We start from the raw sequence: 21,919 nt of genomic DNA, 5'->3' as shown, positions 1-21,919 counted from the left end.
GTAGCTGTGTTCTGTCTCATCTCCAGAGGTCCTCATGGCCCCTGTACACACACTCATGTTAAAGGAGTCAGAAACCCATGCAGACTCGAGGAGAGGACACAGATCTTTCCTCCTGGTGGTTTAACGACAGTAGAAGTGCCTGTGGGATGGGAACTATTCTGACTACCACTGCCACATGGAGTAGGTTCTGGAACTAAAACAGATCCAAGAGCAAGGCAAAAGCTCCACTGTGTTTCATGTCCTGGCTTCAGACAAGACATTCCCATAATTTCTCCACTATCCTGTTGGTTGCAGAGGCAAAATCACCAACATTCCAGCATGAGAAGGGAGGGCGCATGTGTTCATTCCAGGAGCAAGAATCACTGGGATTTAGGTGTAATTGGAGGGGAGTTACTATCCTGCCAGCAACTCCCAAATATCCAGCAGCCGCTTCCCAAATTATCACACAGAGGCTTATTACTAACTAGCTAGCTCTTACACTTAAATTAACCTATAAGTCTTATCTATGTTTAGCCATGTGGCTTGGTACCTTTTCTCAGTACAACATTCTTATCTTGTTTCCTCTGGGTCTAACTGGTGACCTACAAGTCTGCCCTTCCTCTTCCTGTATTTCTGTTGGCTTGCCAAATCAGCTTTTATTATCAACCAATGAGAGCTACATACATGCACAGCGTACAGAAGGGTCCTCTCATAGCATTGAGGTGGAGAGAGATGACTCAATGGTTAAGAGCATGGGATATTCTTCCAGAGGACTCAGGTTCAGTTCCCAGCATCCACATGGTAGCTCACAATCATCTATACCGCCAGTCCCAGGGGATCTGACCTCTGAGGGCACCTCTGCCTCCTGAGTTGAGTGCTGGGATTAAAGGCATGTGCCACCACTGCCCAGCCAATAAAAATCTTTTTAAAAAGTGAACCCTGCTCTTTTAGAGGACATGGGCTCAGTTCCCAGCACCAACACGCCATTGAACAACTGTCTGGAACACAGTTCCAGGGGATCTGAGACTCTTGACTTCTGCAGGCTCCTGCCCACACATGGTACACATACATACACTCGGGTACACATACACAATATTTAAAAAGAGTACTGCTATTGTCCATCTTGGCTTCCACACTGATCTCAGCGTGTGGGATTAAGTTCTGAAATTGACACTTTGAAAAGTAGTTTATATTTTTTAACTATCACTGGAATTGATGACTTCTCTGTTTCTCAGCAGTTAAAGGGCTGCCCCAGCATATTTTCAATCTTGCTTGAAAAGTGAGGTCATGGCCAGGCGGTGGTGGCACACACCTTTAATCCCAGCACTTGGGAGGCAGAGCCAGGCAGATCTCTGTGAGTTCGAGGCCAGCCTGGGCTACCAAGTGAGTTCCAGGAAAGGCGCAAAGCTACACAGAGAAACCCTGTCTCGAAAAACCAAAAAAAAAAAAAAAAAAAAAAAAAAAAGTGAGGTCATGCTGGGTATGGTGGCACATGCTAGTAATCCCAGCACTCCAGAGGTTAAGGTAGGAGGATCATGAGTTCAAGGCTACCCTGGGCTATATAGACTCAGTTGCACATCTTTAATCCCAGCTCTCTGGAGGCAGAAGCAGGCAGCTCTCTGTAAGTTTGAGGCCAGCCTGAATACAGAGAGAATTCCAGAACAGTCAGGGCTACATAGAAAAACCCTGTCTTGAAAAATAAAAAATAAAAATCTAACAAAGCAGAACTTTATTTTCCAGTTAATATCTTTTCATTTTAGCTAATTCTTTATAGCCAATTAATTTTCCAAATAATTAATTGTAGTTGTTCTCCCTTTGGACCAATTAGAGCCCCAACCATGTTAGAAAGTCTCAGTCCTCGATGGGTATAAAAAATATTGTCTATTTTTTCTCTTTCTCAATTTTTTTTCGGGGGGGGGGTGTGTTTGAGGCAGGGTTTCTCTGTGTAACAGCCCTAGCTGTCCTGAAACTAGCTTTGTAAATCAGGCTAGCCTTGAACTCACAAAGATCTGCCTTCTGAGTGCTGGGATTAAAGTCATGCACCACTATGCCCATGTCCAGACTTAACATTTTTCTTTTTTCCATGATTTACTGTTTATCTTCTCTGAAAGTTTGCTCTCCTCCCTGCTCCCTCTCCTTTCCTCCCTTCCTCTCCCTCCCGTGCTTCACCACAGAGCTCTACCCCAGCCCTGGTTACTGTTTTGATATTAACTAATGCTCACTAAGCCAAATATAAAATCACAAGTGTTTTTCCTCAACAAGTAACCATGAAAGATTGTCAGAACGGATCAGGCTGTGGTGGCACTCTCAGCACCTGGCGAGTAGAAGCTTGCAGATCTCTGTGAGTTTGGGGCCATCCTTGAGCCTTGACTACATAGAGAGACACTGTCTCAGAAAAACAAAACAGAAACCAATTGTCAGAATAGGGAAAACAAAACAAAACAAAACAAAAAACCAAAACAAACAAAAACAAAACCGCTTGAAGTGAGCCACCAGATGTATTACAATAATGATAACATGAAGCTATAAAAATCAGAAAGTGACATCTGGTGGCGGAGGGCAGTTGGTTAGAAGGAGCATAAGCTGGAGGTTTCTGGGCTGATAAGGATTCTGTCTCGGTTTGTCTGGTACTTAGCGGAGTGGACAACTCGACACATTGAACAGAATACTATCTGCATTCTGGTTCAGTAAAAGAAAGTCTGGAGAATGCTGTTTAGTCTTGGAAGCTGCTGCTGTGAGCTACAGCTGGTTTAAGAACACATGCATGCACATCTTTTAGGCAGGGCTGGTAATCCTAGGCTACAGAGGATGTCTGAGTTCTGGCTGCCACTTAACAGCTGTATGACACTGGGCAAGGACCCAGAATCTCAGAGCATGCCAATTCTCTTATCTATACAAAGAAGCAAATCATATCTTAATGGAAATCCTGGGGAGACTTTTTGTTTGTTTTTGTTAATAGCAAAAGGACTAATGCTGAGAGATCTTACTCTCAAAGTCCTAGACTGTCAGAAATGTTGTTTGAAATATCTGTGCAAATGGAACGTTTTACTCTTACCTGGAAGGTTTGGGTGATTTGGACACCGAGGAGCATCCCCGGTGTCTAAGACAGGTGCAGAGCTTTAGATAAGGTTTCCAATGACAGCATCCCACATCTATCTTCACATGGTAGTTTCCAAGGAAACGGGATCCTGAGCCCTCCTGATAGCTCAGGCCTGCTGATAATCCCTTTACACAGCCCAGTGTGCTTTGAAGCAATCAAAACACTGCTTCTGGACAGGAGACATGGCTCAGCGGCAGAGTGCTCACCTGGCTGGCTCACCCTAAGGGCTAATCCACAGTACTACAGAAACCAAGGCAGAACAAAGAGGTGAAACCCACTACAGTTTCTATTCCCCCCTCCAAACATAAATAACTTTCCCTCATCTGGTGTCTGGTGACAGAGCCCACGGTTCCTCCAGTGTAAGGTTTCGCTTGCAACCTCAAGTCTGAATGTACTTTGTGAGACCACTGGCAGTCTTCATTGAGGACACGTTATCTTGAGGGATCTCTGATTGTGCATACAAAAATGTGTTTCCAATGCTTGGCATCTAAAAAGCTCTTAAGAAATGATCAAGTTAGGGCTGTGGTGGGAGAAAGCTTCAGCTGGTGAAGTGTTTGCCTTGCAAGTGTGAGGACTGGAATTTGAGCCTTAGCGCCTCCATTTAAAAAGCCAGGTGTGACGGAGCTACACAGAGAAACCCTGTCTCGAAAAAACAAACCCAAACCAAAGAGCCAGGTGTACTAGCACATACTTACAACACTAAAGCTGAGAAGGCAAAGACAGACAGATCCCTGGGACTGACCAGACAGATAGCCCGGCCTACTTGGCAAGTTCAGGTCATTAATGAAAAATCCTGATTCAGAACGAATTTCGAAGAGGCAGAGGAATCTAGGGAGTTCTCTGCTGTGTTGGTAAATTGTTGCTCAAGTGTGAGGACCTGAATTTGGATCCCCAGCATCCACATAAAAGCAGGGTGTAGACTACTTACCTGTAATCTCAGCGCTGGGAGACAGGATCCCGGGGGCTCACTGGCCAGCTAGTTTAGCTTGAATGGGTGGCTCCAGGTTCAGTGGCTCCTGTCTCAAAAAATAGGTGGGGAGTGACTTCAGAAGAGACCCGATGTGGATCTCCGGTCTCCACACTCACACACATATGCACACATGTTCACATGAGTGCACAAACGTATACACACACAAACACACACTAGAGAAATCAAGATGGTCAACACTGGAGGAATAACATTGAAGGGCTGACTCTACATACATGTGCACACATATGCACACACACACACACACACACACACACACACACACACAAAGTAGTAAAATTAGCTAGGTATGGTGACATCTGTAATCTCTTCACTGGGGAGGCTGAGGCAGGAGGATTGTGGTGGAGTGAGACTTTATTTCAAATCTCAAACACTCCCCCCGCCACACACACACACACACACACACACACACACACACCAGTACACAAGGGCTGAAGAGATAGCTCAGTGTTCAATTCCAAGCGCCTACATGGCAGCTCACAAACTGTAACTCCTGTTCCAGGAGACCCAACACCCTCACACAGATATACACACAGGCAAAACACCAATGCACATGAAATAAAAATAAGTAAAAAAACAAAACAACAAAAAAACAACACAATATACAAGTTAACAGTTTATTGAAGTAAATTTATACATTTAAAGAAATGACCTGGTTCTGAAACAGAGTATATTTAATCTCCTTAGACTTTTATCATTTCAAAGGAATTAGATGTAATATTTCAAGTGGCACATCCTATAATTATGAATATAAAACATACATGGAACTGGAGAGATAACTCAGTGATTAAGAGCTATACTATTCTTGCAGAGGACCTGAGTTCAATTCCCCTCACCCATGTTGTACAACCCACACTGCTGCTAACTCCAGCTCCAGAGGATGCCCTGCGGGACTCTGAGGGCAGCTGAACTCAGGTGCATGTACCCACAGACAGACAGACAGACAGACACACACACACACATTATTTAGAATAAAAATAAATTTCAGCCAGGTGGTGCACATCTTTAATCCCAGCACTCAGGAGACAGAGGCAGATGAATCTCTGAATTCGAGGCCAGCCTGGTCTATCGAGTGAGTTCCGAGTTACCGGGACAGGCTCCAAAGCTACACAGAGGAAACCCTGTCTCGGAAAAACCAACCAACCAATCAATCAATAAGTCTTTAAAACATAAAAATTTTAAAACACATCAATTAATTAAAATTTCACATTAAAAATCTCAATAAGTCAATGATTAGTGTTCTAATAATCATACTTGAAGAAGGATTTTTTCTTTGGAAGTCCAGCTCACAAATACTGACACTGAGACTTATTATTAAATGACAACTTGGAGCCGGGCGGTGGTGGCGCACGCCTTTAATCCCAGCACTCGGGAGGCAGAGCCAGGCGGATCTCTGTGAGTTCGAGGCCAGCCTGGGCTACCAAGTGAGTTCCAGGAAAGGCGCAAAGCTACACAGAGAAACCCTGTCTCGAAAAAAAAAAAAAAAAAAAAAAAAAAAAAAAAAAAAAAAATGACAACTTGGCCTTAACTTAGGCTTTTTCCCAACGAGCTCTTCTAATTTAATTAACCCATATTTTTTCATCTGTTTTGCCTCATGGCTCGGTTACCTCTGATCTGTACCCTATGTCTGACTTCTTCAGCGTCTGATTGGCGTTTCTCTGCCTCTCTTCTTCCCAGAGTCCTCTCTGTCCCCGGAAGAGTCTGTCCTCTCCTGCCTAGGTATTGACCATTCAGCTGTTTATTAAACCAATCACAACAATATATCTCCACTGGGTGTACAAATATCCCACAACACATACTGTTAGTTCTTTTGTAAAGAACAATATAAGGAAAGAACCCAGTTACATGTTAATTTACTCTTTTTTTTTTTTTTTTTTTTTTTTTTTTGGCTAGGCAAATGCTATACCACTGAGCTGTGTGCCCAGCTCTCTTTTCACTTTTTTTTTTGAGACAGTTCCATACAGCTCAGACTAGCCTTGAACTTGCCCCATAACCAAGGATGACCTTGAAAGTTTATGATCCTTCTCCTGCCTCCTGTACTTCAGGAGTGCTGGGATTAGAGGCATGCTCCACCAAACCTGCTGTTTGTGTGCTTTAAAGTTAACTTAAATGATTTATTTGAGTGTCTTGCCTGCCTACACATCTGTGCACCACCAATGTGCTTGGTGCTCTCAGAAGTCAGCATTAGATCTGCTGGAATTGGAGTTAGAAATGGTTGTGAGCCACCATTGCTGGAAATTGAACCTGGGTCCTCTGCAAAAACTGGTCTGGAACTCACTCTTTAGTCTAGGCACATTTGCAACTTGCGACCTTCCTGCCTCCCCTCCTAAGTGCTGGGAATACAGCCTTGCCCCTTTGCACCTAGCTGAAAGCACACATTCTCTGACCACAGGAAGCATGTATGCCTATGCAATGATGACCTTAGGTAGACTTCCTAAATAGCCCTTAGACTGAGCTACAGGAAGTCACTGAGGCTATGCAGCATGAGGGCAGTGTTGTGGTCTTTGGCTACTTATTTTGTGGTGCAGCTTCTCCAGCAGGCTGGTGTTTCACAGCTGAGTTAGGAAAGATTGTTTTCCTCCTCCTCCTCCTCCTCCTCCTCCTCCTCCTCCTCCTCCTCCTCCTCCTCCTCCACCTGTTCCTCTCCCTCCTCTTGTTCCTCCTCCTCTTGTTCCTCCTCCTCCTCTTCCTCCTCCTCCTCCTCCTCTTCTTTCTGCTTCTGCTGATGCTACTGCCGCTGCTGCTTCTGTTTCTCCTCCTCCTCCTCTCCTCTTCTTCACTTCTTTCCCCACCTCCCCTTTTAATTTTTTGATGTGTGTGTGTTTTTTGCCTGCATGCATATCTGTGCACTATGTGCATGTCTGGTTCCCTTGGAGGCCAGAAGAGGGCGTCAGATTCCCTGGAACTTGAGTTACAGATTGTTGTAAACCACTATGGATGCTGGGAATCAAACCTCCGGTCCTCAGGAAGAGCAACCAGTACCGTTAACCACAGAGCCGTCTCTCCAGCCCCCGGAAGGCTATTTTATCTGGATTCTTCACCTCTTGTTCTAGGATCCGGTCAGGAACTTGGTGTGTTCTGCACACCTCTGGTTCTATCCTTTTTCTCATTATTTTGAAGTTTGTTCAGGATGTTCTCTGGGAAGATCTGAAGCTCCAGGAGTTAGAGCTGATTCTCAACAAGCAGGTGTCCTCTAGGATGAAGACATCACAGGAAGACTTGGGGACATCTTCTAGACCTTGTGTCAGCTGTTCCATCCCACTGTGAGACCGGACCTAAGCTTGGAACCATGTCCTCCCCTTCTTCTTTTTTTTTTTTTTTTTTTTTTTTTTAAGATTTATTTATTTATTATGTATACAGTGTTCTGCCTGCAAGTATCCCTTTAGGCCCAAAGAGGGAACTAGATCTCATTACAGATGGTTTTCAGCCACCATGTGGTTGCTGGGAATTGAACTCAGGACCTTTGGAAGAACAGCCAGTGCTCTTAACCTCTGAGCCATCTCTCCAGCCCTGCCCTCCCCTTCTTATACAGTCATATGATCAATGTTTATTGGATCTTTAGTATTTGCTCTGTGAGAGATGCAGAGGTGGAAACCACCTTACACAGAATGAAGAAAGCAATAACTATCTTCAATTTCTGGGAGAAGGAGACTTTCACTGAGTTTCAGTTTAAATAGTATCAAATGTAAATGAAAAAAGGCTCAAGGCTTTAAAAAATTTTTAAATTCTTTTATATATATATATTTTTAAATAATTTATTTAACTTTATTTTATGTGCATTGGTGTGAAGGTGTCAGATCCCCTGGAACTGGCGCTACAGACAGTTGGGAGCTGCTATGGAGGTGCTGGGAATTGAACCTGGGTCCTCTGTAAGAACAGCCAGTGCTCTTAACTGCTGAGCCATCTGTCTCTCCAGACCTGGCTCAAGGCTCTTTCAAAGGTTAAAAAAAAAGTACAGTTTAGGGGCCTGGAGAGATGGCTCAGTGGTTAAGCAGCTTGCCTTGCAAGAGTGAGAAGTGGAGTTTGGATCCTCAAAAACGCACTTGTGAGCATAGTGACCCCTCCACCATGACTCCAGCCTGTGACGGTGGAGACAGAGGAGCCCAGCAGCAGTTCTGGGTTTCATGAGGAGACTCTGCCTCAGTGAAGAAAGTGGAAGAGTGACTGAGGATGATTCCTGACTTCAGCTTTGGGTCTCCACGTGCAGGAATACACACCCCCACATGCAGCCATGCACCCACACACATGCATCCATGCACCCACACACATGCAGCCATGCATCCACACATATGCACACCACACAGGAAAATGAAAAAAGAAAAAGATAGGTTACTAAAATATGCTGAGGCAACGCATTATGATGAAATGATTTCTTACATGCTAAGAGACTGGAACTTTTGCTGGACCACATGGCCAAAGTTAATAATACACTTGCTACTTAAGAGTAGCTGGGCAGTGGTTGTGTACTCCTTAAATCCCAGCACTTGGGAGCCAGAGGCAGGGGGATCTCTGAGTTCAAGGCCAGCCTGGTCTACAGAGTGAGTTCTAGGATGGCCAAGACTGTTTCACAAAGAAAAGAAGAAAAAGAAACTCTGTCTCAAATAACAACAGCAGCAGCAGCAGCAGAGTCTTAACAGTGCTGCTGGTCGTAGTGGTGCACGCCTTGAGTCCCAGTGTTTTGGAGTTCCTGACCCCTGGGAAAAGACCACAGACTCAATCCAATTATAATTTAAAGATTTATTGATTACCACTAGCAGGACCACAATCTCTGAGCCAGACTTGAGATTGCTGTGAGAAGAAGGTGATGGAAGAATTTTTAAGGGGGAAAAATCACAAGGAGACCCTGAGTGTCTGCACAAACAAGCCAAGAGCGGTTTTGCTCTGCCAAGATTAGGTAGTCAAGGCAACCCGAACGTCTGAATAAGCAGGTTACAGAAGCCAAAAAGCAGTTAGTCAAAACAGAGTGAGTAGATGGTCACGGCTGTACATTTCTGAGTAGGTGGATGGGGTCACTGAGTCAGGGTTACTGGGAACTTATTTCCCAGAGACTGGAGTCAGAGATAAATGGCTAACGGTTACCTAGATGCATACCTAGCAGAAAATGGAGGGGGTTTTGGCCATCACTCCAGGACTTGGGAGGCAGAGGCAGGCGGATCTCTGCGAGTTTCAGGCTAGCCTGGTCTACATAGTGAGCTCCAGGACAACCAGGGCTACATAGTGAGAACCTGTCTCAAAAAACAACAAACATAATTTTTAAAACATTAAGACTGTTAGACTACTGTGTATTCAGCCTATTTGTTTAGCCTATCCCTATGAGAACAAAGTAATAAACAGCCTTATTTGTCATGGATTTTCCATGTAATCGTCTTTATAACCTGAGCTAATACATAGCTGCCATCTTAAGTTATGTACTCTCTCATGCCCCTGGCCCAGAGTAATGCATGTGTGTTATGATAATCATTAGCTGGGAACAGAAAATAGGCTGAGAGTGGCCTTAGGAAATGAATATCCACCATAAAGGATGGAAGCGGCATTGGACATTGCTTCACAGTGTTTGTTATCTGGTCAGTTGGGGTCAGCTGGAGTCAGTGATTTAATCCCTTGTAAAACTCTGTTAAAGATTCCTGTAAAGTGACGCGCATTCCTCGCCCCCTGCTCTCTGTGCTGTTCAGTAAATACAGAGCAGAAGCCCTTTGTGATGGACAATGGAGGACACAGGAGAGCTGCAGAGAATCCAGCCTCCGCTTGCTCTAGGTTAAATGACACAAAGGGGAAGTGTTTCAGTTCTGTCCTTCAGTTGTGACACCAGTATTGGTGACTTTGAGTTTACTATTAATGCATTCAAACTGATACATTTCAGTGCTTTATGGGAAGAATTGCTAATGCATTGAAACTGTGTGATAAAACATAGCATTTGACATAAAACTATGAATCATAAGAATTATGTCTGGCAGTGGTGGCACACGCTTTTAATCCCAGCACTGGGAGGCAGAGGCAGGTGGATCTCTGTGAGTTCAAGGCCAGCCTGGGCTACAGAGCGAGATATAGGATAGGCACCAAAACTCCCTGTCTCAGAAAACAAAACAAAACAAAAAATATATATATGTATATAGATATATATATATACATATATATATATACACATATATATGTATATCAGTGTTTTGCCTGCATGTATGTATGTGCACTATGTGTGTGTCTGGTGCCTAAAGAGGGAATCAGATCTCCTGAAACTAAAGTTAAGGATGGTTGTGAACTACCATATGGGTGCTGGGAACCAACGGAATCCAGGTCATCCACAAGGACTTCACTCTTGACTGCTAAGCCATTTCTCCAGCCACTATGTTCAGCTTTTTACCTGGGTGTTACTGGGATTCAAACTCAGGTCCTCATGCTTCCAGAGCAAGGGCTCTTACCCACTGAGCCATCTCCCCAGCCCTTATTATGTTTTTATTTTTTTTATTTTTTGAGATAGGATCTCACTGTGTATTCCTGGGTGGCCCAGAACTTGCTATGTAGACCAGTTTGCCTTGGCCTTGAACCCACAGAGATCCACCTGCCTTTAATCCACCACCTGGGATTAAAGGTGCATGTCACCACATAATGATTTTATTAGAATTTTCATAACCAGAACAAGAGCATTAGGCTAGGCATAGTAGAGCACATACATGTAGGCTTCCAAATAGCTAACACAGAGGCTTAATATTACTTATAAATGCTCGGCCAGTAGCTCAGGCTTGTTACTAGCTAACTCTTACATTTAAATCAACCCATTTCTATTAATCTATGTATTTCCACATAGCTTGTGGCTTATCACCTCTACATGTCCTGCTTGCTCAGTGGCTGGCTGGCGTCTCTCTCTCTCTCTCTCTCTCTCTCTCTCTCTCTCTCTCTCATACACACACACACACACACACACACTCTCGACTCCCCTCACTCCTTCCTATCATTCTCAGTTTGGCTTTGCCATCTAACTTCCTGCCCAGTTACCAGTCTGTCAGCTTTTTATTAATCAATGAGAGTAATACATAGTCATAGTATAGAAAAGGATTGTTCTACAGCACATATGTAACCCCAACACTCAAGAAACTGAGGCATGAAGTGTTGGAGCCCACTAGGTTTCCTAGTGTCTGTACCCAGCAGGACTGAATAAGAGGTTGGACCACAGGCCAGGTACCAAGTATTTGTAAGGGTCTACACTTGACTATAACTAGCAAGGGGGAGGTCTTTTGCTCCACCCCTTGGCACTGTTATAAATAGACCATAGGTGCTGTGGGATGTTCTGTATGTCACATGTGTTGCTGATTAGTCAATAAATAAATCACTGATTGGCCATTGGCTAGGCAGGAAGTGTAGGCGGGACAAGGAGGAGAATAAAGCTGGGAAGTGGAAGGCTGAGTCAGAGAGACACTGCCAGCCGCCACGATGACAAACAGCATGTGAAGATGCCGGTAAGCCACGAGCCACGTGGCAAGGTATAGATTTATAGAAATGGATTAATTTAAGCTGTAAGAACAGTTAGCAAGAAGCCTGCCACGGCCATACAGTTTGTAAGCAATATAAGTCTCTGTGTTTACTTGGTCGGGTCTGAGCGGCTGTGGGACTGGCAGGTGACAGAGATTTGTCCTGACTGTGGGCCAGGCAGGAAAACTCTAGCTACACATAGGAATAAAGTTCTGGGCCGGTGGATAAGGATCCAGGCCCACCCGAGTCTATCCCGTGTTTTCTCTCTGTTTCTCTCCCCTCTATTTCTAACTAAGTCTCTTATCCCTCATTCCTCAAGAATCCCTGGGGTAAATAAGTGTGGGGGCTGGTCCTCCACAATGAAGATGAAAAGTTCAAGGCCTGCCTGAGCTGAGTGAGTTCAAAGCCATCCTGGGCAATTTATTGAGAACATGTCTCAACAGAATCGGGGAGAGGTTGGGTATATATTTCAGTGGAAGAGTATTTGTTTAACATGACAAGTTGTTTGTTTTTGAGACAGGGTCTCATTGGCCATCCTGGCCTCTAACTTGCTGTGTAATTGAGGATAGCTTTGAACTCCTGATCTTCCTGCCTTCAGCCTCCAAGTGGTGGGATGACTGGCATGTACCACCATATCAGATTGTTATTGAGATGCTAGGAATTGAATTCAGGGTCTGTCTGTCTGTCTTCCTTTTTTTCTTCTCTCCCTTCCTTTCTCTTTCTTTCTTTCTTTCTATCGTTCTTTCCTCCAGCCGCCCCCTCCTCCTTTCTTTAAAGACAATGTTTTGCTGTGCAGTCCTGGCTGGTCTAGAACTCTCAGCCTCCCAAGGGTTTGGATTATAGGTGAGTTCTTCCATGCCCGGAAAATACAAGGTCTACCACTTGTAGTAGTGAGTGCTTTACCACTAAGTTAAAATTCACAGACCCAATCTGTCCCTTTCTATACAAGGGAAGAACTGTCATAAATGAATTCCAACCAAAACTAGAGATAGCTTTGCTTTAAAAATCTCTAGAGGTGGGGGCTGCAGAAATGGCTCAGTGGTTAAGAGTACTGGGTGCTCTTCCAGAGAACCAAGGTTCAATTCCCAGCACCCACATGGCACCTCTAACTGTCTGTAGCTCCAGTTCCAGGGGATCTGACACCTTCACACCAACGCACATAAAATGAAGTTTAATAAATTATTTTTAAAGATCTCTAGAGGTGGACACAGACTCACTCACATATTTGGAATCCCTGCTGCCACTCACAAGCTGCTTCCTCTCCTCTCATTTCTGAGAGACTAAAGTGGGCTGGAGAATACAGGCAACTACAGTTCCCTTCATGTCTGGCCATCAGTATCCCTCCAGGGAAAAAATCCTGTCCATGTCTTCCCTTTTACCATGTGCCCATAAAATGCAATGAAATGAAAGCATTTTGCAGCTAGATTCCAAACTGCTCAAATCTTCAGGAGTTATCTAAGAAATTCTTGTTTGAGATCTAGGAGGCAGTGGCAGGTAGATATCTATGAGTTTGAGGGCAGCCTGGTCTACATAAGGAGTTCCACGCCAGCCAAGGCTACATGTTTGATATGAATGAGCAGACTATTTGAAAAGAACTTCCGCAGATAATGAATTTGGGAAAATGGGAATGAGGATTTTAAGAACATTTTAAAATTAATTACATCTCTATTGTGTGTGTGTTGCTTGCCACAACAGGTATAGGAGATCAGAGGACAATTTGCCAGTTGTCTCCTTCCACAGTGTGGATCCTGGGGATTTGAACTCAGGTCTTCATGCTTGTCAGCAGTACCTTTACCTGCTGGGCCATCTCTCTAACCCTGGGAACGGGTTTAGGGAAGTAGTGAGAAGGTGATAAAGTTACCTTAGTGTTTGGGTTTCTGATCAAACCTCAAAGCAATCAATATTTTTGGTCTTAATTTTCTCACCTGTAAAAGGGAAAATAATGCTTACTTTTCTGTGTTAATTTATGTTACTTAAAAAAAAAAAAATCTGCCAGGCAGTGGTGGCGCACACCTTTAATCCCAACACTTGGGAGGCAGAGGCAGGTGGATCTCTGTGAGTTCCAGGCCAGCCTGTTTTATAGAGCAAGATCCAGGACAGGCACCAAAACTACACTGAGAAACCTTGTCTCGAAAAAAACAAAACAAAACAAAATCCACCAGGCGGTGGTGGAGCACACCTTTAATCCCAGCACATGGGAGGCAAAGGCAGGAGAATCTCTGTGAGTTCGAGGCCAGCCTGGTCTACAGAGCAAGTTCCAGGACAGGCTCCAAAGCTACACAGAGAAACCTTGTATCAAAACAAAACAAAACAAAACAAAACAAAACAAAAACAAATCTACTTCAGGGGCTGGAGAGATGGCTCAGTCGTTAGAGGAGCATTGACTGCTCTTCCAGAGGACCCGGTTTAATTCCCAGCACCCACATGGCAGCTCAGCGCTATCTATAACTCCAGTTCCAGGGGACCTGACACCCTCACCCAGACACACATGCAGGCAAAACACTAATGCACATAAAATGAAAAAAATTAATTTAAAAAAATCTACTTTAAAGATAAAAATGGGGATGCTCCCTTGTGTGCCATGACCTACAATGAGGATTCACACACAGTATGTCCCCAACAAGTATTATTACTTTACTGCTTAGATTAGTAGTGAAGTAGTCAAGAAAAGTAGTTTGAAACCCCTAAGAGTCACCGACTGGCCAGTTCTGAATCTCAAGGTTGCTTCATTCTCCGTATTTGAGCCTGGGTTCTCAGAATAGAACAGAATAGGAAGTAAGGGTTGAGGTAATCTCGTACACTTTTATGCAAATCAAAAATTCTTGCATGGTGTTAGTGGACTGTGGAGAGACACAGCATGACTGAGAAAACTTATTCAATGGGATCCCCAACTATCTGATCATTTGATGTCATTTGCCCTGTCTAGCATCCCCCAAATCTGGAGGGATCTGATATCTAAGTCACTCTCTGTCTGGAGTCAAAGAACTTGCACTAATGGTGGCTGTTTGGGGAGGCACTGGACCTGGGACACTGAATGATGTGAAAGGACAGCCCTTGACGTCATTGCAGATGAGACACTGGATTGAGGCAGCGTTGACGACCTTAAAACCTACTTCTCTGAAAGTGCTTGGCTTCCAGTAGTAAGGAAAACAGAAAGGCTAGACATAAGTCCTTCTAAGGAGAATGGTGCCCCCATTTCCACTATGGTCTCCCCCCAAACAGCATCTGGATGAGGTTTTTCTATCAGCAGGGCAACAGTTCCATGGCATCAATGTCACCATAAAGAGCTTCCAACTCAGCAGCCTCTTTCTCTCCTGTGAGTTCTTGAAATGATTTGTAGGGCCTCGGTAGGAAGCCTTTGAGGTGCCTGTTCAGAGCTTGGTATTTCACCTGTCTGCTGTGGTCAGCTGAGGCTGTGGTGGCTTGTTGTACTGAGTGGAACATTCCTACTGCTGGTAACCCATCGAGCAGATAGCATGGTGAATGATTCAGTGAACTGGTTCAGTCCATGCTCTACGAATAACAGAGTTGTAGAGAAACTGATCAAAGGTATACTTCTGGTCCTTAACTTGAAAAGTGTCAGGCTCCAGAGGGTGCCAGTGACAGAGTGTGTTAGAACTCAGCAGCGATGCGGTTCTGATACCGGAACCGTTGAGTGAAAAGCTGGGTCAGACTTTACTCTGAAGTAATAGCCACTCAAGGGCTGTACCTGGTCTTTGATCACAGTCTTGACAGTCTCTCCCATCAGCATGAACCTGCTTGTCTGGAGAGCCCCTCATCAACCCACTCCGGGTGCTCCTTCTTTGCCCACATCATCAAACATTCCGTTATGTTCCCACAGCCATATTGCAGTGTACACTAGCAGACTAGGCCGCCAGCCAAAGATCTCCCGCCTCACAGACAACTGCAGATGTTCAGGGGTGTGAAGTGGGTAGATCATCCATCCCCACCTGAGGATCTCTGGCCTCTCTGATGGGAGGATAGATCTCTCCATCAATTATCTGATATTTAATTTTCCATCCTTGAAAAGGCGCAGTTAATACCGTCTATTTAGAGTTTTGCCTTAAAGATGGCTTAAGACTACTCCGTGGCCCAGTCCTCTGGTGAACACAGATCCTCATCCATCATGAATCAAGAAGCCCTTTGCCTCCTTACACACCATGGGAGTTGGGCAGTCATCTGCTACAGGAAGAGAGGCTCTGATGTAGTGGGAGAGGTTGGAGAAGGCTTCTCAGTTTTTCTAGGGGTGGTGTGCACCTTGTAAGTGGGTGGGCTGTCAATCAAATGCGATCTGGCGGGCAACACATATCTCATGACTGAATTCCGCAGGAAGGAAATGTTACTGACAATGTTCCAGAATCCCTTGAAGTGGGTAAGCACAGAGTACACGGTGCTGGCGGTAGGTTTTAGCAGTAATTTCATTCTTGTCAGAAATTTAGGTGTTGAACAGTTTTCACCATAGAATCCTGTCCGGGTACAATCGCATTTGTACTGCTCCAATCCCACGCTCATGCATTCACCTCGGTTTTGACAAGGGTTGGAAAAGCAAAGATTTGCAGGGTGGCTAAGCGCCAATGCCGCGCCGCGCGGCAGGATGCGGACCGGCATGTTGGCGGCTGGCACGTGGCCGAGCGCGGGGCGCGCCGTCTGCAAGCTGCTAGCTGCGCAGCTGGAGGAGTTCGGTCCTGCGGCGACGCTCTCTGCCAGCAGTTTGAAAACTCTCAAGTGACAGCGGCGCACGCGCACCACGGGAAAGGGGGGGGGTAGAGCATGCGCATTGTCAGTGGGTGGGGTCAGTGCGCACGCAGTCGCGGCACCTCCCCTCCCCCCCCCCCCCCTTTCTCTTCCCGGTTTTCCTCTCAGCTGCGGGGCTCGGCTAGTGGCAGCTTCCGGTAGGAGCGCCGTGAAGCGCGACCCCGGTCCCTGCTCCTTGTCATGTCCTACGGTCCCTTAGACATGTATCGGAATCCCGGGCCCTCGGGGCCCCAGCCCCGGGACTTCAACAGCATCATCCAGACATGCAGTGGCAACATCCAGCGCATCAGTCAAGCCAGTGAGCGAGGGGACCCAGCTGGGAGCGGGGGGCGACCGGAGGGACAGGCCCGGGTGAGGGTGCCAAGACGCGGAGCCCGGTTCCGGCCGCAGCCAGGGCCACTCCGGAGGCCGCCGGGAGCCTCCACTCCGGGCACGGCGAGCTGTTTTCTCCGGGTCGGTCAGGCTCGGGCCCTTCAGGTCCACACCCCTATCTTAGGCGTTGTGAGTTCACGGTGTTGGGTCGACCGAGCCGACTTGACAGCCCGAGGGTGGGAGGGAGTGTGTGTCATCTCCTGGACTGTGAACAACAGTCTTGACTGGGCGCAGTGGTCAGCCGAATTTTTCCTGTCATCGCCGTCTCCCCACCCACCTCGCTTTCCACAGTTTGGATCAGGGGTGGCTTCCTGGTTGAGGCTCTAGGTTCACATTCTGCCCAGCGGTTGGGTCCTCAGACATCAGCAACTTTCAATTAAGGGAAGTGGCGAATGCGTGTGTTTGGGTGACTTAATACACTGTGCTTCCTGTAATTAATTTGGAAATCAGAGTCAATGACTGGTATTTAAGGGGTGGGAGGACTCCTGTTTTATTACAGAGAATGCACCGGGAACATTTTAATTTACGTTGTCTTTTGTAGCAAAGAAGTTTTTGAAATTTTAAGCATCAAGATTTCATCTTCTGTCTCTTGTATAAATCTGATACGTGGAGCCGCTTGGCTACAAGTACATACCGAGTGGTACAAGTCAGCCTGTAACTGCTTGCCTCAAAACTCACTCCTCGCCATTAGAGTCTAAGATTGTAGGTGAGAATCAAATACAGGCTGTTTCTAGGGATTCAAAATCAGCCTGGAGCCTTGTAAACAGAACAACAGAAGCAGCTTTACTTTAAAAATGGTGACAACCATCAGTGTTATTATTGTGTTTTTGTGAGCTTACCTATACTCTGTTAATAGGTAGGGTCAGTTCTGAATTACAACTACATTGTAAACTTTAAAGCATAAGCTATCACTTTGCTTCGCTTTTATTTTATTTTTGAGACAGAATTTCTCTGTAACCCTGGCTGTCCTGGAACTCTCTCTGTAGACCAGGCTGGCCTCGAACTCAGAGATCTACATGCCTCTGCCTCCCAAGTGCTGGGATTAAAGACGTGTACCACCAAACCCAGCTTGTCACTTTGCTTTTAAATCTAAATGTATATTGTAGAAGCTGAGAGGTACATTTCTGGTGGGAAGGGTTAGCACTGGGTGTTTGGAGGTAGGAAGAATATTCGGCTTGTTAAACCCAGATACTAAAAACACAACACTGTGATCAATGGTTAGAAAGTATGGTACTTTGTGTTCCAGTGCCCTCAAGGGAACTGGAACTGATCTACAGGTTAGATCAGAAAATCCTGGTTCAAGGGGCAGGCAAGATGGCTCCGGGTAAAGTGCTTCCTGTGGAAGCCTGATAACCTGGATTGCACCCCAGAGCCCATGTAAAGGTAGAAGGGGCAAATTAACTCCGCAGAGCTGTACTCTGACCTCCACACTCTCTTCCCTGGCATGTGCAATGTGTGTGCTTGCATTCGTTTGTATGTGTGTTCTACATATCACACACACAATAATAATAATAAATAAATAAATTTTAAAAGAAAATTTTGTGCTGGGTGGGGTTGGCGTATGCTTTAATCCCAGTACTCGGGAGACAGAGGCAGGCAGATCTCTGTGAGTTCGAGGCCAGCCTGGTCTGTGGAGTGAGTTCCAGGACAGCCAGGGATACACAGAGAAACCGTGTCTTGAAAAAAGAAAGAAAGAAAGAAAGAAAGAAAGAAAGAAAGAAAGAAAGAAAGAAAGAAAGAAAGAAAGAAAGAAAGGAAGAAAGAAAGAAAGAAAATTTTGTTTCAAGGCTGAAGTTTTCTCATTAAGACTAAAGCTAATTTGAATGACTTTCTGTGGAATATTCTGGATTTGAGTATTAAGCCGTGTAGTAAGCATAGGGACTGGCATAGATTCTTTTAACAGCAAATTTGTGTTTACTTAAATCAAATTAGGTTTGAAGCTGGGCATAGTGGAGCACACTTATAGCATTTGAGAGGGTGAGGCAGGAGGATTGCCATGACTTAGACAAAGCTAAACTGCATAGTGAGTTCAAGGCAAGCCTGTCCTACATAATGAGACCCGTTTAAAAGGGAAAGGGGAGAGAGGGAAGGGGGAACAGGAAAAAGCCAAAACCTAGGTTTGATGAGTCAGGCCTGTAATCCCAGCTCTCAGGAGGCTGAGGCAAGTTTCCATGAGTTCAAGGCCAGCCTGAGCAATAGAGTGGGTCTTAAAACCAAACAACAAAAAAAGGTGTGTGTATGTGGGGGGGAATAGAAGCAGTTTCCTTGGTGATAGATACTGATTTAGCTGTTGATTATGCATTGGACTCAAGGGAGTTATTAGAGTCAACAATTAATATGTTGCTAGCTACGGTTTAAGTACATAGTGTGCCAGGCAGTTTGAAAAAAGTACATGTGGTATCTTTTTTTCTTATTTTTTCAAGACAGGGTCTCTCTGTGTAGCCCTGGCTGTCCTGAAACTCACTCTGTAGACCAGGCTGGCCTGGAACTCAGAGATCCACCTGCCTCTGCCTCCTGAGTGCTGGGACTAAAGGCTTTCACACTACCATGGGGAGGAGGGTGGTATATGTGATATCTTAATTCCTAACAATCCTGTGAAATAATTATCCCTAGTCTATGGGTTAGGAAACAGACTGAGAAAGGTCAAAGAATTGCCTAGCTGAGTGTGTGTATGTTTGTATGTGTGTGCTGTGGAAGCTGTGATTTCTTTTCTTGAAATATGTTCATCTTCCTGCTAGATTGTTAACTCATTTGAGGTAGGAAACATGGCTTGTTCATCTTTATTTTTCTGCTGTTTGCCTCAGTCCCCAGCATATGATGGGTTCATTCATTCAGAGTGCAACAAGCATTCCGTTCACTGGCGATAGAGCAGAGAAGGGGTTGCTGCATGGTGCTGTGTGGATGTTTGCATGCATGTGTATGTGTACATACAAATAATATCAAGTAGTAGCAGGTGCTTGAGGGGAAGAAAGCAGGTAAGTGTGTAAAGGGAAGCGATAAAGGAAGGGATGATAGGCTGGTGAGGAAGGCCTCTCTGAGGAGATGTTCGAGTGAGCAGATACCGGAATGGAGGGAGCTTTGTGAGCAGTGGAGAAAGGTAGTGTGTGCTGAGGGTAAGTCCAAGGACTTTGACATGACAGAAAATAGCAAGGAGGCAGGTGGGGCTGGATTAAAGATAAGGAGCAAAGTAGGAAAAGAAGTCAGAGAGGTAGGCAGCGGTCAGGCCACACAGAATCTTGAAGCTTACTAATTGTAAGTGAAGAATTCATGGCCAGAACGCCCAAGTCCTCTCTGAGAATGGATGTTCAAAAGCACATGTCCACTCACCCATGAAGATCCGAGAGTGGCTGTTCCTTTTTTTGTGAACTGCTCAACCACAGATTTGAGTTTGGGCTTGGAGAGCACATCAGCCTGAAACAGGGCAGCCCACTTGGTGGGTTAAAGGTGTAGCTTGGGTTGGCTGCCTGGTACGCACAGTTCCACAGTACATGTGGGGGGCCAGGGGAGAACTCTTGACCCCCCTACTGTGTACTGAAGGGTCTAGACAGATGCTTCTGAGGCAAATGTAGGAAAGTACCTGAAGAACTTCACAGTCAACTGCCAGTCAAAGAACAGCATTTCTTTCCTTATGTGGCTGATTTATTTGTTTGTTTTAAGGTAGTGTCTGTGTAGCCTTGGCCGGCCTGGTACTCACAGATACTGCCTGTCTCTGCCTCCCCAGTGCCTGGATTAAAGTTATGTACCATTATACTCAGCCTGGACTTTTTAAAGAAAATTATTAAAATTAGGGCTGGAAAGATGGCTTTTTGGTTAAGAGCGTTTGTTGTTCCTGTAGAGGACCTGGGTCCAGTTCCAAATACCCACAGGCACCAAACACACTGGTGGTACACAGACATACATGTAGGCAGAACACTCATGTAGTTGAAAGGAAATTATAAAAAATTATTATTATTATTTGAGACAACATATCACTCTGTAGCTCATGCTACCCTTGAACTCCCAGAAGTCTTCTAGCTTCGGCTTCCTGAGTACAGGGATTATAGGTATGAGGTACTAGCCTCAACTCTGACATGCTTTTTTGTTTTGTTTTGTTTTGGTTTTTCAAGACAGTTTCTCTCTGTAGCTTTGGCTGTCCTGCTACTTGCTCTGTAGAGCAGGCAGGCCTTGAACTCAGAGATCCTCTGCCTCCTGAGTGCTGGGATTAAAGGCAGGTACCATCACTGCCTGGCGATTTTTTTGGAGACAGGGTATGTAGCTCTGGCTGGTCTGGCTAAGAGACCAAGTTGGTCTGGAACTCACAGATCTGCTTGCCTCAGCCTCCAGAGTGGTGAGACTAAAGGGGTGTGCCACCACGCCAGGCTCCGCTTGTTTACTGAAAGACTAGGACACCGCTGAGCATTTAAATGTTCGAGAACTAAGTTTGCATTTTCCCTCAGCTTCTTACCAGTTTTGTAAGTGTTTTGGTGAGTTTTGCTTTTCCCTTCCTGCTCAGTTTCCTCATCTGTGGTCTTATTTATTTCATAGGGTTTTGAGGACTGAGATAACTTATGTGCGTGCTAAAACAGGGCTTGCTACAAAGGGGATGTCTGTAATCCTCACCCTTGGGAGGTGGAGGCAGGAGTTCAAGGCCAGCCTTGGCTACGTGAGACCCTGTCTCAAACAGACCAACAGTACGTGCTACCTACCTACCGAACACATAAAACATACCAGCTGTCATTAGGTTCCTTTTCCTTAAATGTAACAGGCAATCTCTCCTCACCGTGTAATATCTGCTTATATTCTGTACTCCTTAATTAAGCCGAGCTTTTTGACCTTGTCACTAGAGCAATACTGCTTTTGTTGGATGAAGGACCATGCATTATACATTTCTCTTTCGACAGTGCCTGGCTCAGCAGTGGGTATGTTGGCATTCAGTATGTACTTAATGGATTTTTATCATTGCTAAGTACATTTTTCTTGGCCTTGGGTTTGATAATAGCTGTCCTTAGTCGAGTGCTTTTGTGTGCCAGACAGCATTCTAAAGTTAGCCTCCTGTTAGCTCATTTCATCCTCACATCAGCCACATGAAGCTTCTCCTGGTACTCCCACTTCTAGGTGAGGAAGCAGACGCTGTCATCATTTCCTCTAGACCACTCAACTAGAAAGCGGTGGAGCCAGGAATCAAACATAGGCAGTCTCGCTGGACATGGTGGTCCACACCTGTAATTCCGTCACTTGAGAGTCAGGAGGATCAACACAGTGCGTTCAAGGCCAGCCTGGGC

At 45.3% G+C, this 21,919-nt stretch overlaps 1 protein-coding gene and 1 pseudogene across 1 annotated transcript in view; one reads left to right on the top strand and one right to left on the bottom strand.

Moving 5' to 3' along the window:
- Positions 1-14,197: 14,197 nt before the first annotated feature.
- Positions 14,198-16,139, bottom strand: LOC131904901 (prostaglandin G/H synthase 2-like; annotated as a pseudogene).
- A 225-nt stretch (positions 16,140-16,364) lies between these two features.
- The window catches only part of Stx12 (syntaxin 12), a 34,388-nt gene continuing 28,833 nt past the window's right edge, over positions 16,365-21,919 (top strand). Inside the window, exon 1 of the mRNA XM_059255108.1 lies at positions 16,365-16,584. Within this exon, the coding sequence (XP_059111091.1) occupies positions 16,467-16,584 (118 nt within the window). The 5' untranslated portion in view covers positions 16,365-16,466. The remainder of the gene's footprint in view (positions 16,585-21,919) is intronic.

The sequence above is a fragment of the Peromyscus eremicus genome, chromosome 2 (assembly GCF_949786415.1).
Source record: "Peromyscus eremicus chromosome 2, PerEre_H2_v1, whole genome shotgun sequence".
Classification (NCBI taxonomy): domain Eukaryota; kingdom Metazoa; phylum Chordata; class Mammalia; order Rodentia; family Cricetidae; genus Peromyscus; species Peromyscus eremicus.
The sequence above is the reverse complement of the archived record's forward strand: the minus strand, read 5'-3'. Positions and strand labels throughout refer to the sequence as shown.